This window comes from Lissotriton vulgaris, chromosome 6, assembly GCF_964263255.1.
Source record: "Lissotriton vulgaris chromosome 6, aLisVul1.2, whole genome shotgun sequence".
NCBI lineage: Eukaryota > Metazoa > Chordata > Amphibia > Caudata > Salamandridae > Lissotriton > Lissotriton vulgaris.
The window spans coordinates 1,288,745,766-1,288,760,048 of NC_141694.1; the positions used below are offsets into that span (position 1 = coordinate 1,288,745,766).

The window sequence follows — 14,283 nt, forward strand, 5'->3', positions numbered from 1 at the left end:
TTCAGTAGTTTTTGAGAAATTCAAAAAGTAAGAGTGAAAAAAATCTATTTCCCATTGGAAACCTTGTGCAAGGCGACAGCCAAAACTACTGAATGGAATTACTCCAAATTTTGCAGAAAGGTAGTGCTTGGGTCAGTCAGTGACCTTTTTAAAAATGGTGTAAATCCCTTCAGTAGTTGCTGAGAAATTAGAAAAATACAAGTTTGATTGGCTGCCAGCACTCCAAACCAGAAAGTGTTGGCAGCCTTCTTGTGGCTCAGTAGAAGCGAGTCACCAGAAAACTGAGAAACAAAGGTATGAAACAAGAGAAGGGGGCAGGGTAGAAACACCCTAACCCCCTATGCCTGCTCAGGGGGTCCCAGAAGGACCCCCAGGGCCAAAGAAAGGAATTAAAAAAAATAATAATCTGAGCAATAGGCGCAGGGGCCCCGGGTTCCTGCATTTTATTTTACTGAGACCCCTGGGTAGGCTAGGACTCGGGTAATTTGTTAAAAAAAAATAGCAGGGGCTCGCTGGGGCCCCCCCACTGTCCCAGGCCATCACTTATGTTGGGCGGGGTGGTTCAGTAGGCTGTGGAAATAGGTTCCGGGTATTTGTTAAAAAAATAATAGCGGGGGCTCGCTGGGGCCCCTGCAGTCAAGGGGCTTCACCCATGTTGGGAGGGGGGGCAGTAGGCTGTGGAAATTATATCGGGAAAACAACAATGTGCTGTATTGCGGCCTTTCTTTAATATAATGTGGAATAATGTTTTATTTATTATGCAGCGTTCACTTTTGTTACGGATAGAATCACTTTGTTACAGGAAATGTATTAATATGTGGGAGGGCGTGTTCTGTATGTGTGCGCAGAACAAAATTAACGTTTAATTGGCTGAGGTGTTCCAACAACAAGCTTAATGTTCATTGGGTGCGAACCATCTAAAGTAGAAGTATTTCCTGCCATTCAGTTCTCCTCTGCAGAGTAGCAAGGACATCTAATTAGCTCACAAGTTGTAAGGAGGACCTTCCTGAGCTTAATGTTGATTGGTAGCAAACTATTGAAAGTAGCAGTGTTGCTAGGTATTCCCTTGTCCTCCGCGGAGTAAGAGGGACATCTGATTAGCTAACATGTTCTAAGGAGGAGCTTCCAGAGCTTCATGTTGGTTGGTTGTGAACTATTGAAAGTAGAAGTATTGGCAGCCATTCACTTGTGCTCTGTGGAGTAGGAGGGACATCTGATTGGCTGACTTGTTCTAAGGAGAAGTTACCAGAGCTTAATGTTGATTGGTTGTGAACTATTGAAAGTAGAAGTGTTGGCCGCCATTCACTTGCTCTCCGCGGAGTAGGAGGAAAATCTGTTTGGCTGACATGTTCTAAGGAGGAGCTTTCAGAGCATAATGTTGATTGGTTGCGAACTATTGAAAGTAGAAGTGTTGCCCGTCATTCACTTGTGCTCCGCGGTGTAGGAGGGACATCTGATTGGCTGACGTGTTCCAAGGAGGACTTTCCTAAACCTAATGTTGATTGGCTGTAAACCATTGAAAGTAGAAGTCTTGTCAACAATTCCTTCCCTCTCCGCAGAGTATTAGGGATATTTCATTGGGTAACGTGTTCCAAGCGGGACCTTCTGAAGCTTAATGTTCATTGGCTGTGAAGCATTAAAAGTAGAAGTGTTGGCAGCCATTCGCTCCTCCTCTGCAGAACAACATTGAGATACTTTATTGGTCAAAGTGTTCCGAGCACAAGTTTGCTCCTTATTGGGTGGGAACAGTTCACTGTTGTCAGTCATTTTTGACACACTTCCAAAGGAATACGGGAAAACAAAGTAGTATAGGGGAGGGTAGGAACACTATTAACCCTGTACAGTGGTCACAAGGTGGTGGACAGGGTTTGTGAAGGTAAAAATGTTTTTTTATATATCTTAAGGGCCATTTATATGATTTTCGTGGGGTGTACAAATCACGGCGGAAAAATAACAATGTCTCGAGGTCTTCTTTTTATCAAGTTTGCGGGTGGGATACTTCCCAGGAGCACTATTTACTTATAATGTGGTGTTTACATTTCTGATGGGGAGGTGTGGTTGCACAGCAAAAATTTCAGCCTAGGTTTGAAACAGTTTTTATTTAGCAATTACAAATAAACTTACTTCGGAAACTGATGCTGTATATATCAAAGGGGTGTCAAATAAAAATGGAATTTCATAAAATATCAGTTAAACGTGGCGACACCCTCCTTTTTTCTGCTAAAGTTTGTAAAAGTGTTGCCCCATATTCTTGATAATATAAGAGGGCATCAGTTACTTTTGGATAACGTAGAAAAGAAATGCGACAACAAGTAAAAAACAATAAAACACAAAGGACTTCATATTAGATAGAAATATATGCATTATAATTTTTCAAATATGTATTTGTAGAATTTGGGAACGTTCTGTGGTAGTGCTTAGAGATCGCACACTGTTCCGCTAACAAATAACATACTCATTTAAGAATATATAGGCTAGTACTATTATAATATACAGTACTGGTCCTAAATATTCTATAGGGAGAAGGTGAATAGGAACAGCAACTGAGAAAAATAGAAATTACAAAATATCATTCAGAAATATAAGGTTTATCAAATATTTAAAGTAACAAAGTATGTATGAAAGCTACATTTTTTTAGACTGCAATTTCGTAAAATATGCTCACTGAAAAAATATCTGATCAACTAAGATATAAAGGTTAGTAAGCTGTATTACAGGTTGCGCTGACTAATCTCCAATTCCTCTTCTGTAACAACAGGACAGTCTATTACAATCTAACGAATGACACCATTGTTACACAAAAATGAAAAGGAAAATAAAGTTACGAATAGAACAGAAGATCCATAACGAAATACTTTTGAGCAGTAATTATTTTCTGAGCTTCTTTTCTCCGGGACGTAAAAAAGTTTGCTGTTTGTGGCGACAGGTCATAAACTCCTCTGAGATCATTATACTGTGAAAATTATAATATACATATTCACAGTATATGATCAAAAGGGGAACAGACTAAAAGCCAGAAACTGGTGATGTTGCTTATACAGTAAATACCAACAAGAGAGAGAGGGCATGAGTCGGCACTCCTATACCCCATAAGTGTATTAAAAAATGCAAAGTTGTGCCTTTACAAAATCTTTAATAATGGCCAACCTGCATTAGATAAAAACAAAGTGAGCGGACTACCCAAGGTTCTGAGTTAAGGAACCGGAGTCCTATTAAGTATCAAAAGTTGGTCAACATGTTTCTGCTGCTTATTTTGCAATTTGCTCAGCGTTCGTCAGGACCTACACAAAAGTCCTCCGGTGGTGTGCGTGCGCTAAGGCGTACCCCCCGAGAGGCTCAAAATGTGAAAAATATATATATAGGATAGTTTCCGTGGTTACCCACTACAATTTGTAGGGATACATCAAAAACCTGTAGGGAGAAGAGAGACAAACAAAAACACATATGAGCGAACTTAATAAATAAGTTCTTTGGTCAAGTGCATTAGTTATTATAATTGGGCTTTAACATTTCGGTATGTGGAGAAATGTATACTTGACAACCGACCAACTGCAAGGTGCTTGCCCTGATTTACGGGGTGATTTACACCTGTGTCAGTCTGACTTGCCCGGCCTTCAAAGATGACCGGCATCACGTTATTGCTCAGCCACTTAATTCATTGTAAAGTTTAGCAAGCAATGTACTATTCGATAAGTTTATGCAGTATTTATAGATTCTCGTCATGCGTGTGTGGTTAAGGTTAAAAAACCAGGAACAACCAGGAAACTCTCGTCTTAGTACGGGAGAAATGCGATGCAATAGCAAAAGTCGTTAATGCTAATAGGCTCACTTCACTAGAGGCATGTTCACGCCCCTTCGGTTAAGACAGCGCGGGTCTCCTTCACGCGGTGTCTATCTGTCAGCAGAGGAAAACAAAAGTAGTCAGCACGCGCAAGGTGGTCAAGAAACCGTGCTTCAGAAGGAAGGAGAAGAGCAAGGAGCAAGGAAGACTTACTTCAGCACCCGCGACTCCCCGCTGTAAACCTGCTCTCTCGGCCACTGTCTTCCAGGAATACCGGAATGAGGGAGGGATCGAATTTGTATTGTGGTGACTTGATTGGCCAGGCGTGCTCACATGGGCCGGGTGACGTCACATGGGCTCCGCTGCGCCCACTGTCTTAAAGTTATATACACGCGAATGGTAACTGCAGTGAGAGGGTTCGAATCCCGGGGCGGTATCAACACTCGAAGGTTGATCAAAGGGATCAATATCAGAGTATGTGTAATAACCCCGCTAGTAGAGTAAATAACATGTAATCTAATTTAAACCCTCTCTGGATATGGTCTTTACAAATACAGGGCCACTTGCAATTGCTCACGCATAAGACATGAGACATAAATATGAGGCGGATGGGGACCATCAATTCGGTCGGAATGAGGGGGCAAATGTAACTGGCCCATTGTTCGATGTTGATAAACCTGAACATGTTCTTACATCAGTGTTTGGACAGGCAATCCAAAAGGTACATATATATATATATATATACACACAGAAAGGGTGAGTATATGACCTGGGTAGATACTCAAGTGTAGGTGAATAGCATCAAGTCTCGTGGTGGCTGAAGAAATACTATGTATCATAACCCAGGAAGGTACTCAAAGGTAGAGGGGCATAATATCAAGTCAAAAGGTGGCAGGAATGATCTATCTTCTTAACACACTGCCCCATGGTATATCATCATTGAGGGCAGTTTTGTTGGTGCCAAGACGGTACACCCAGCGTTGTTCCTTCTCGAACAATGAGGACTCTGAACAAGTTTCCAGGTGCTCCAATACTGTCCACACTAGATCATTAGGTGTGTGATTTAGTTGTAAGAAGTGGGGTGTCAGTTTCGTTGTTGATTTCTTACAACTTATATTACTGCGATGTTCCCATATCCTAATTTTGATGCGTCTAGATGTCATCCCCACGTACTGTAGACTACATCTGCAAGTTATCAAGTACACAACATTGGAGGTGTTGCAATTTGTGTGGCTGCGTTGTTCCCATCCCGTGCCGTCTGTCAGATCCAGAAATGTTGTGTGTGAAGTGAGATGGCAAATGTTACAATTCCCACATGGGTGGTGTCCTGTGACTGGTGGTAAACCCCACGCATTAAGAACACTCGGTGCTAGATTGCGGGTTTTCTCTTCCCTAGGTCGCGTATGGACTAAGGAGTCTTTAAGACCTGTTGGGCATTCATAGGGTGATAGAGAGAACTCACTTTGTACATGCACGTGTGAGCATTGATCACACTTGCAGTACAGAGCGGAATAATATCACATCTCACTATCTAAATTTGGTAGCACTTTTTTCTCATAGCCACTCCTTTGTTGTTAATTTATTATTGATTTTGCTTATACATCTTTACTCTTTGTGCGGACGGTCATAAACTCCTCTGAGATCACCATGACTGTTCATATTATAATATGCATATTAACATTATATGATCCCTAGGGGAAAACACACTAACAACTGGTTTCGAGGTGACGTTAATTGTAAATGTTTCGAGTTTGTGCCGACGGGTCACCAACACCTCTGAGGTCAAGTACAGTGTCAATATTATAATATACAAAGTCACAGTATATGAGCTCAAATGAGCCAGAAAAGGAGCAACAATGTTTGCTGTAATCTGTCTGTTCCTGAAAACAAGCTGCAGACATTACAGAAAAAAACGCAAAAACATTTAATAACACTATTTTCTACATATAAATGTTTAAATATTGACAAATAGCTACATATTATACATTTCTACTATGCCATAATTAAATGACTTGCATCTCCAGAATATGTTTTGTTGACGTAAAACAAGAATACGACGCTAGAAAATGGAACCTGCATCACAGAGTGGACACGGAGAAATAACTTGTGGAAACAAAACTAATCGCACAACGGGTGTGGTTTAGATGTTTTTTTGTTATTGAGTAGTCTATGGAAGGAGGATGCAGCTCCGCCCATTTAAATGTCACGTTTTACAGTTTACACATGCTCACGTTTTAACTGTTTAACTTGTGCACGTGTTGAGTTACAAACTGTGAAGCTGTAAAGGTTTTGATTTCCATCGTAACACGTATAAGGGTCTTAATATCTACATACGTTGGAGAGTTTAAAAAATGTTACCCAGTAAACTGTGTCATTTCCATTCTCATGATTAAAAACATCTAAATAGAAGACATTAAAAATATATTGTTCCCAATAGAAGAAGAAAAAAACGTGCTAATATTTGCCATCACTATGCTGTTAAGTAAAAAAAATGCCAGCATTTGTAAAGCGTAAAGCTACCCCCGGAAAAGTGTGCCGGCGCTGGTGGGCTTTGGGAAGATTAAGCAAGGTGTTACCCAGAGTGAGATAGTGGTGGGCTAAGATGCTGCTGGAGTCGGGAATCGAACTGTGAACTCTGTTGTTCGAAGTCAGGTATTACAGGTGCTGCATCATATGTTTACTACAATTATATGTTAATTACTGTTAATTAAGTTGAAAACATTGTTAAATCATAAGTAGGGCTCCTTGTTTTCCATTTTTACAGATTTTTACAGTTAAATACAGACAGAAAAGTATTTATTTTATTTTCTGTATTTATTTTAAAATTTGGATAAAGACGAAAATTGGGTTATTTTTTGAGCGATTCTAAATGCTGTCAATGATGAGTACCAGGCCAATAGGTGTGACGTTCTAAAAGTAAAAGTGCTAAAGCAATAAAATAATTTTAGTAAAGAGCCTTAAAGAGCAATATATATGCTCGTATAAGAAAACATGCACATTTTAATATCAAGGTTGTGTATAGTTTATCATCTAAGAGTGTTTATATGACTGGAAACGGTCAGTCCTTCAGGCATGAGTGCATATTTATCAGACAAATAAATGTGGAAATATACTTATTTCAGAATAATTTATTACAAACCCCAAAATATATATTGGTAAATACAGATGCAATTATTTGAAAAAAATATAGATAAATACAGATGAAATGCCCAAAAAATAAATACAATAAAACCAGGAGCCATAATTATAAGTTAAAAAAGACTACTGTTAAGTTTGTTTTCACTACAAAAAGTATACAAGTGTTTTTAAAATTTACCTAAAAAACATTATAGGTTATAGGACATTGTAGTTAGAAATTAGCATTTAAAAAAACATTGAAATTCACTGAAAAAAACATAGTTTTCAGGCCCGTTATAGTTAGAAATTAGCATTTAAAAAACCTTAGAAATTTATTGATGTCATCAGTGATGTCATTTGAGATGCCATCAGTGATGTGACTGACCATGCCAAGAATGATGTAATATGTGACATCATGAGCAGTGCATTGCGGGGGCGCGAGGTATAGTTAGCTGAACTAACTATAACAGTTGAATTTCTATGGTTTTGTATGAGTGAAATGTCCAGCTAACTATAACACCCATGAAACCTATGGTTATTGTCAGTGAATTTCTAAGGTTTATTTCTAACGCTTTTTAAATGCTAATTTCTAACTATAACGGGCCTGAAGCCTATGTTTTTTCAGTGAATATATATACACATTATGGGGCCGATTCCGATTCGGGAAAAACCGCTCCGAATAGCCGTTCGAAGCGTTTTTCCCGTACGAATCGTACCCTGCAACGTCCCCCGTACGTACGACGAAGTACGATTCGTACCAGCAGCCGTACTCCGTACAAGTCGAACAGAGACCGTACGACTCTAATCTCCGTACGATTCTCCCTTGGAACCCGCTGTACGCGACATCTGTATGGTTCGCGGCTGGTTTTTACGACCCAGCAAGTACGATACGTGTCGGGTACGCACCGTACGATCCTTTTTCTATGGGAGCTAAAAACAGCCGTAAAAGCAGAGTTCGCCCCGAAACAGGTAAGGAATGGCCCCCCTGGGTATGGTGCGTACACCCCATGATCGCAGGGGTACGGTGTGTACCCCTGCGATCATGGGGTGTACGAGCCATACCCCATGTACGATGGGTGTACGAGCCATACCCCATGTACGATGGGTGTACGAGCTGTACCCCATGTATGATGGGTACACCCATCATACATGGGGTACAGCTCGTACACCCATCGTACATGGGGTACGGCTCGTACACCCATCGTACATGGGGTACGGCTCGTACACCCATCGTACATGGGGTACGGCTCGTACATCCAATGATCGCAGGGGTACACACCGAACACCTGCGATCATTGGGTGTACGGACCGTACAGTGTGTATGTGTTTGTGTGCTTTTCCGTACGACTCGCCCTTACCTGACGTGGACCGTACGAATCGCGTCCTCATACCCGATCCGGATCGTACTCGTCAGGTCGAACGGCATGTGTACGAGTCGTACGGCATGTGTACGAGTCTCTGCCCCAATTTTCAATAATCTCTATGAGCACCCCATTGTCTATAGTCTTCATGGATTACCAAGTTTCAATAGTTATTATGAGCTGTGTGCATTGTTAAAAGTTTCATTATTCAGCGATTGTCATTAGTTCCTCTAGCCTCCCCTTGTCAATACTCTCCACTGGCCCCATACTGTCAGTAGTCATGGCAAAATCTCCCTTGGCAATATCTCTATGTGTCCCCCATTGTCAACAGTCTCTGTATGCTCCCCATTCTCAATAGTTTCCAAGGGACAATCTCAGTCTTCTCAATGAGCTACTCGGACTTGGGGCCAGTATAATGCTGTGGCCAAGCCTACAACTTGCCTCAGACCACACTACAAGCATCACCTACTTGCTTTTTGCTCCAGCAGATCTCATAATCTTACCCTTTGCATCTTAAAGCATTTAAAAAAAAAAAAAAGGTTTCTGCACTTTTATTCTATTTTTAAGTCGTCTCTGCATAATGGTCGCTCTGCCCGTTTAGTGCCTTTTTCTCCTTGATTTTAAACAAGACTTCTTAACTTCAACTGGGTTTGATTTGGTTTCATGATCTTTGCATTTTTTGAGATGATGATTTGATTGTATGTGCTGCTGCATTGATGTTTGTTATGTATTAAATGGTAACAGTTTTTATTAATCATGCAATAAAGAATTATCTTGAATAGTTTACATTAATCCCCGTTTGTAAACAATTTCCCCCTAACCCATTGCTATGATGACTTCCTATTGTCAATAATCCCCACGAGCCCCTGACTATCAATTGTCTCTACAAGCTCCCCATTTTTCCTGTGAGGGTCTCAAGGTGCAGGGGGCGGGTATGCGAGCAGCTCCATAGGTCATTTGAAGAGACAGGTCTTGAGGTCCTTTCTTCATTGGTGCACTGTCGGGCTTTGTTGGATGCGGTGGGGGAGTTCTTTCCAGGTCTTGGCCGTGAGGTAGGAGAAGAATCTGCCACCTGCTCTGGCCCTGTGGATGTGGGGGACTATGGCTAGGGCGAGATCGGCAGAACAGAAGTTTCTCTTAAGGACATGGGAGGAGATTTGTTTGTTGAGGTACTGGGGTCCAGTGTTATGGAGGTCTTTGTAGGCAGGTGAGAGCAGTTTGAAGGTTATTCTTCTTTCAACAGGGAGCCAGTGGATATGTTGAATGATGTGGTCATGTTGTGGGATGTGAGGGATAAGTCCGGCTGCGGTGTTCTGGACGCTCTGGATTTGTCTGAAGAGGTTTTTGTTGATTCTGGCATAGAGGTTGTTTCCGTAGTCCAGTCTGCAGGTGATGAGTGCGTGGGTGACGGACTTCCTGCATTGGGGGGATCCATTTTAAGGACTTGCGAAGTATCCAGAGGGTGTTGAAGCAAGTGAAAGACATGGCGTTGATCTGGCGGTTCATGGTGAGTGAAGAGTCAAGTATGATGCCGAGGTTGCGAGCATGGTCCATTGGGATGTCTGGGTTTCTGAGGGCTGGTGGCCCCCAGGTGTTGTCCACTGCAACGGGGTGGAGTTGAGGATGAGGACTTCTGTTTTCTCTGAGTTGAGCTTTAGGCAGCTGCTGCTCATCCAAGTGCGAACTCTTTTCTCCCTTCTTGGAAACTGCGCCAGGTGATGTTGGGTTCTTTGGTGAGGGAGAGTATGAGTAGGGTGTCAGTGGCTTATGAGACTATGTTGAGTCCATTTTCCTGACAATGGTTGCGAGGGGGCCGTGTAGACGTTGATGTTGAAGAGTGTGGGGCTGAGGGAGGATCCTTGGGTAATCTACATCTGTTCTCTGTTGGCTCAGAAAGGAAGGTCAGGAGTCTTATTCTTTGTGTCCTGCCTGGGAGGAAAGATCTAATCCTGTCTAACGCTTTCCCTAAATGCTGGCGTCGTGGAGTCTGGCTGCTAGTGTGTGGTGGTGGCTATGGCTATGAGGGCAGTCTCGTGCTGTGTTTGCTGCAGAATCCGGATTGAGAGGTCTCTAGGCTGTTGTTGGTTTCTACGAAGTGTGCTAGCTAGGTGTTGATGACTTTCTCGATGACTTTAGCGGTGAAAGGGAGTAATGAGATGGGCCTGAAGTTCTTGAGATCCGTCGGGTCTGGGGAGGGCTTCTTGAGGAGGGATTTCCCTTTGTCAATAGCCTACACTGGCTTCTTATTGTCAATAGCCTCCACTGGCTCCCCATTGCTAATAGGTTTTTTGAGCTCTCCATTGTCAACAGGCTCTGCTAGCCCCATATTGCCAATAGTTTCTATTAGCCCCCACATTGTCAATAATCTCTAAGAGCTCCCTATTGTCAATAGCATTCACTAGCTCCTCTTAATAAATAGTCTCCATTAACTGCCATTTGTCTATAGTCTTACCAGCTCTCCCTTCTCAATAGTTGGTATTAGCTTCCTATTGTCAATAGATTCCATTATTCGCCCAGTGTCAATATACTTTACGAGCTCTCCTTCGTCAATAGTGTCGGAGAACTCCACCATGTCAATAATCTCTACAAGTTTCCACTTGTCACTATTTTCTATGAGCTCCTTATTTTCAATAGTGTCCACTACCAATCTGTTGTTAATAATCACTGAGTTCCCTGCTGTCAGCAGTCACTGCTACATCAGACACTACCAGCAGGCATTCAAGATGTAGTAATGATTTGGTGAACTAAAAGGTATTATGATATAACTAATTTACCATTCATACCAATAAGTGCATGACTCTCGATTAATGCATGAATGTGTGTATAATGATTGATGCATAACAAGTGTACATTCTTAAGGAGATAAATTCTATCTTACAGTGGTAATAATGCTTATTTTCATGTATATTGACTCTCAGGCCTCAAGTATTGCATTGCACCACAATGGGGAAAGCATCCTAAATTGTGAGGGTTGGAGTGGAAGACAGGAGGGTGGTAGAAAGAATGACACGTTTGGATGTAAATAGTATGCATTTTTATCTTCAAGTAATTACATTTTTCTTGTATTTATAGTTCCAATGGGAAGTCTGTGTCATGGTCTGAACCAGGCGGAAAGCCAGTACAGAAGGGACAGCACATGTGGCAACGACTGTCTGTTCATGTAAAGAGCAAGGACACAGGATCCAATCAGACAGCTGTGATCAAGCCCTTGACGAAAAACTACCAGGGCCAGGCAAAGAGCCTGACTTTCTCTGATGTCGGCACTAAGACGTTGTACAACGTGGTGGAAGAGGAAGAGACTATTGAGCGAGTGCGCCTCCATCAGACATGCAGCCCTTCAATGGTGGTGCACAGGCGTGTGACCACAACACCACCACCTTCCAGGGCTTCTGAAGAAGACCCGATTTACTTCTCAGAGCAGGCAGCAAAAAACATTCCACCCCAAAGGTCTATCATGGATCAGCTGCATTGTGTTGTCAACAAATTTACAACAGGCATGCCTGACTATAACTCAGTCATTAGCACGCCGAATCCTGGCAACGGTGTGCGGCCCGCTTACCAGACCACCGGGGTACCCCAGCAAATGCTCCCCCTTCAAATGGCAAATTTCAGTGAAGAACCAGCCACCACCGATGACGAACTGGAAAGTGAAAACTTAAATCTCATTCAAGGGTATATGTACCCCGACTGTGCAGGAAGTCCGGAGGAGGAGTTGGCTCGGAGTAAGCTGGCTCTGGAAGATTCTCCTGCCCTGACCCCTCCATCTCCTTTCCGAGATTCTGTGGCTTCAGGCAGCTCAGGACCCAGCTCCCCTGCATCTGAGTCAGTGCAGTGCACTCCACCAAACACCACTTATGCATCAGCCTTCCTCAGAGACTACACACAAAATTCATCGACCCTTTAAGATGGAGGGGTTTCCAGGAAGCACCTCAGAAACAAAGGCTCGAGAGCAGGCACTTGTAAGCAGAAGTTGCAAAGGCACATGCAATCCAGGATGGTGCATGTGGAAAGAAAGAGAGTGAAGGGTTGTTCCTCAAGCCCTGCCCGGCACGTGGATGTTTGAGGACTCAAATTGGTGTCATGTGTTTTTTAAAAGTTGTGGTCCACGTCGATGAGCCAACAGAACAAAGCACAAAGACATTTAACGAATTGCTCTGTGACTTTTGTATAACGTAACTAAAGAGAGAAGAAACACCAACCCATGCAATGAACACAGATGAATTGAAAATGAACTAAAGCGTAGAACTTTTGAAAATAATAGAGTGTGAGGCCCTTCGGAAGAGATTCCTCATGGGAACTTTGCTCAATCGAGTAAGTTGTGGTTAGGCCGGACTACGTTAAGAACAGTGTCCTAGTTTATTTTTGTGGGTCTGTGTGTGAGTAGACGTGCACACAGAAAGAGTGGCCCCTCACTGTCCACCAGAGGTGAGGTTGTGCTGTGGTTAAAAAGGGTCACGTGCCAATTGGCAAGAAGTATGGCGTCAGCGCAACTGAACTCTCCTGGGAAAGTACTGTTTGGCCCAGGGTCAAAGTTAAGTAGGACAAAAGTGGGCCGAAATAGACTGCAAAGAATTAGGTGGAAACGAAGAGCTGTTTAAAGGTTGCATTAAACATATAGGGCTTAAAGCTGCTTTTCTGTAAAGGCATCCAGGAGCCATGCCTCTAAACCGCTGCAACATCACCGTAGACTGCAACATCTTGCCACATAACTGTAAACATGCAGTGCATTTACCTGTGCAGCGTATACTAGCGGCAAATTGAGATATTAGCACATAGTGTCTTGTAATGTGTACAATCTTTTCATGTTAAGGAAATCTACATTTAAAGCAAAAAGGAATACTCCAGCTGAAGCATTTTTAAGGATTCATATTTTGTATTCTAATTTCTTTGTCGAATTTAATGATTTTACTTGTACAGTATTTACCTGAATATACTTGCCACGAACCAACACTGCACTGTTATCAATGTCAGTGCTACTGTAAAAAAAAAACTTGTGCTAAAGGATCTATGTATATGCTCTTTGTTTCTCATGAGCCATTCTTAAAGGCTTATTCTAGTGAGGGGGCGCGTGTAAGCTTATATTGATGGATGTGTGCCCATATGTATGTTGTACGTTTTCGATGTGTGTGCCCACACGTTTGTGCGTTTCATGCGTGCGTGTGTGCAAATCTGTGAGTTATGGGGCGCAAATGTGTGTTAGGTGTGTGAGCACCCATTTTATTGTGGTTTTATGCGTGTGTGTGCTCCTCTGTAAAGAACTTGGGGGCATATGACCAAGGACCGGTGTTAAAATTATCGCCGTTTTATCGGCGGTTTATAAAACGGCGATAATGGGCTTGATAATACGCCCATGGTAATTCCCATAGAAGCCCATGTTAACATCAGAACATGGGCTTCTATGTGAATTAACAAGGGCGTATTATCAAGCCCATTATCGCCGTTTTATCGGTAGTTTCCTGCCGATAAAACGGCGATAATTTTAACACCGGTCCTTGATAATATGCCCCCTGATCAGTGAGAATACGAGGCAAGCTGTTTAAGTTCATATGTGTATGTGCGCACGTGCGTGTTCATTTGTAGGAGGACCTTGATTAATGATAATGAAAGGGGGTCCTTTGTACTTGACTGCGTGTGTGTGTGCTTTATTTGCTGTTGTGTTTTGTACCATGAACAGTGTGTGCGTGTGTAGGGGTTGTACATACAATAGTTTGTGGGTTTACGTGTTCTGTCTGAAAGTATGGATCTTACATATTAATGTAGTGTATTTTTCCATTCATGAGTCTGCATGTAGATGATAACATTGGTATATTTTATGATACATGTCTTTGTATGTAGGCAAGTGTGTGTGTCAGTGTGTGTGTGTTGGAAGCATGTGAACACTTGGGTGTTGCACAATCAAAAAACTTTTTAAAGTAGGCCCATGCCGAGAGTGAAGCACAATGTCAAATCACAACTGCCACTGGAGGACGACGCAGATGTTATTATATATGAATATATGGTAATTATTTTGTTGCTGTGAATTTT

General features: G+C 42.2%; 1 protein-coding gene across 1 annotated transcript in view; it reads left to right on the forward strand.

Annotated features, from left to right (window-relative positions):
- The window catches only part of GRM1 (glutamate metabotropic receptor 1), a 1,947,075-nt gene extending 1,933,617 nt beyond the window's left edge, over positions 1-13,458 (forward strand). The window contains exon 8 of the mRNA XM_086927421.1: positions 11,332-13,458. Within this exon, the coding sequence (XP_086783547.1) occupies positions 11,332-12,163 (832 nt within the window). The 3' untranslated portion in view covers positions 12,164-13,458. The remainder of the gene's footprint in view (positions 1-11,331) is intronic.
- Positions 13,459-14,283: the final 825 nt, after the last annotated feature.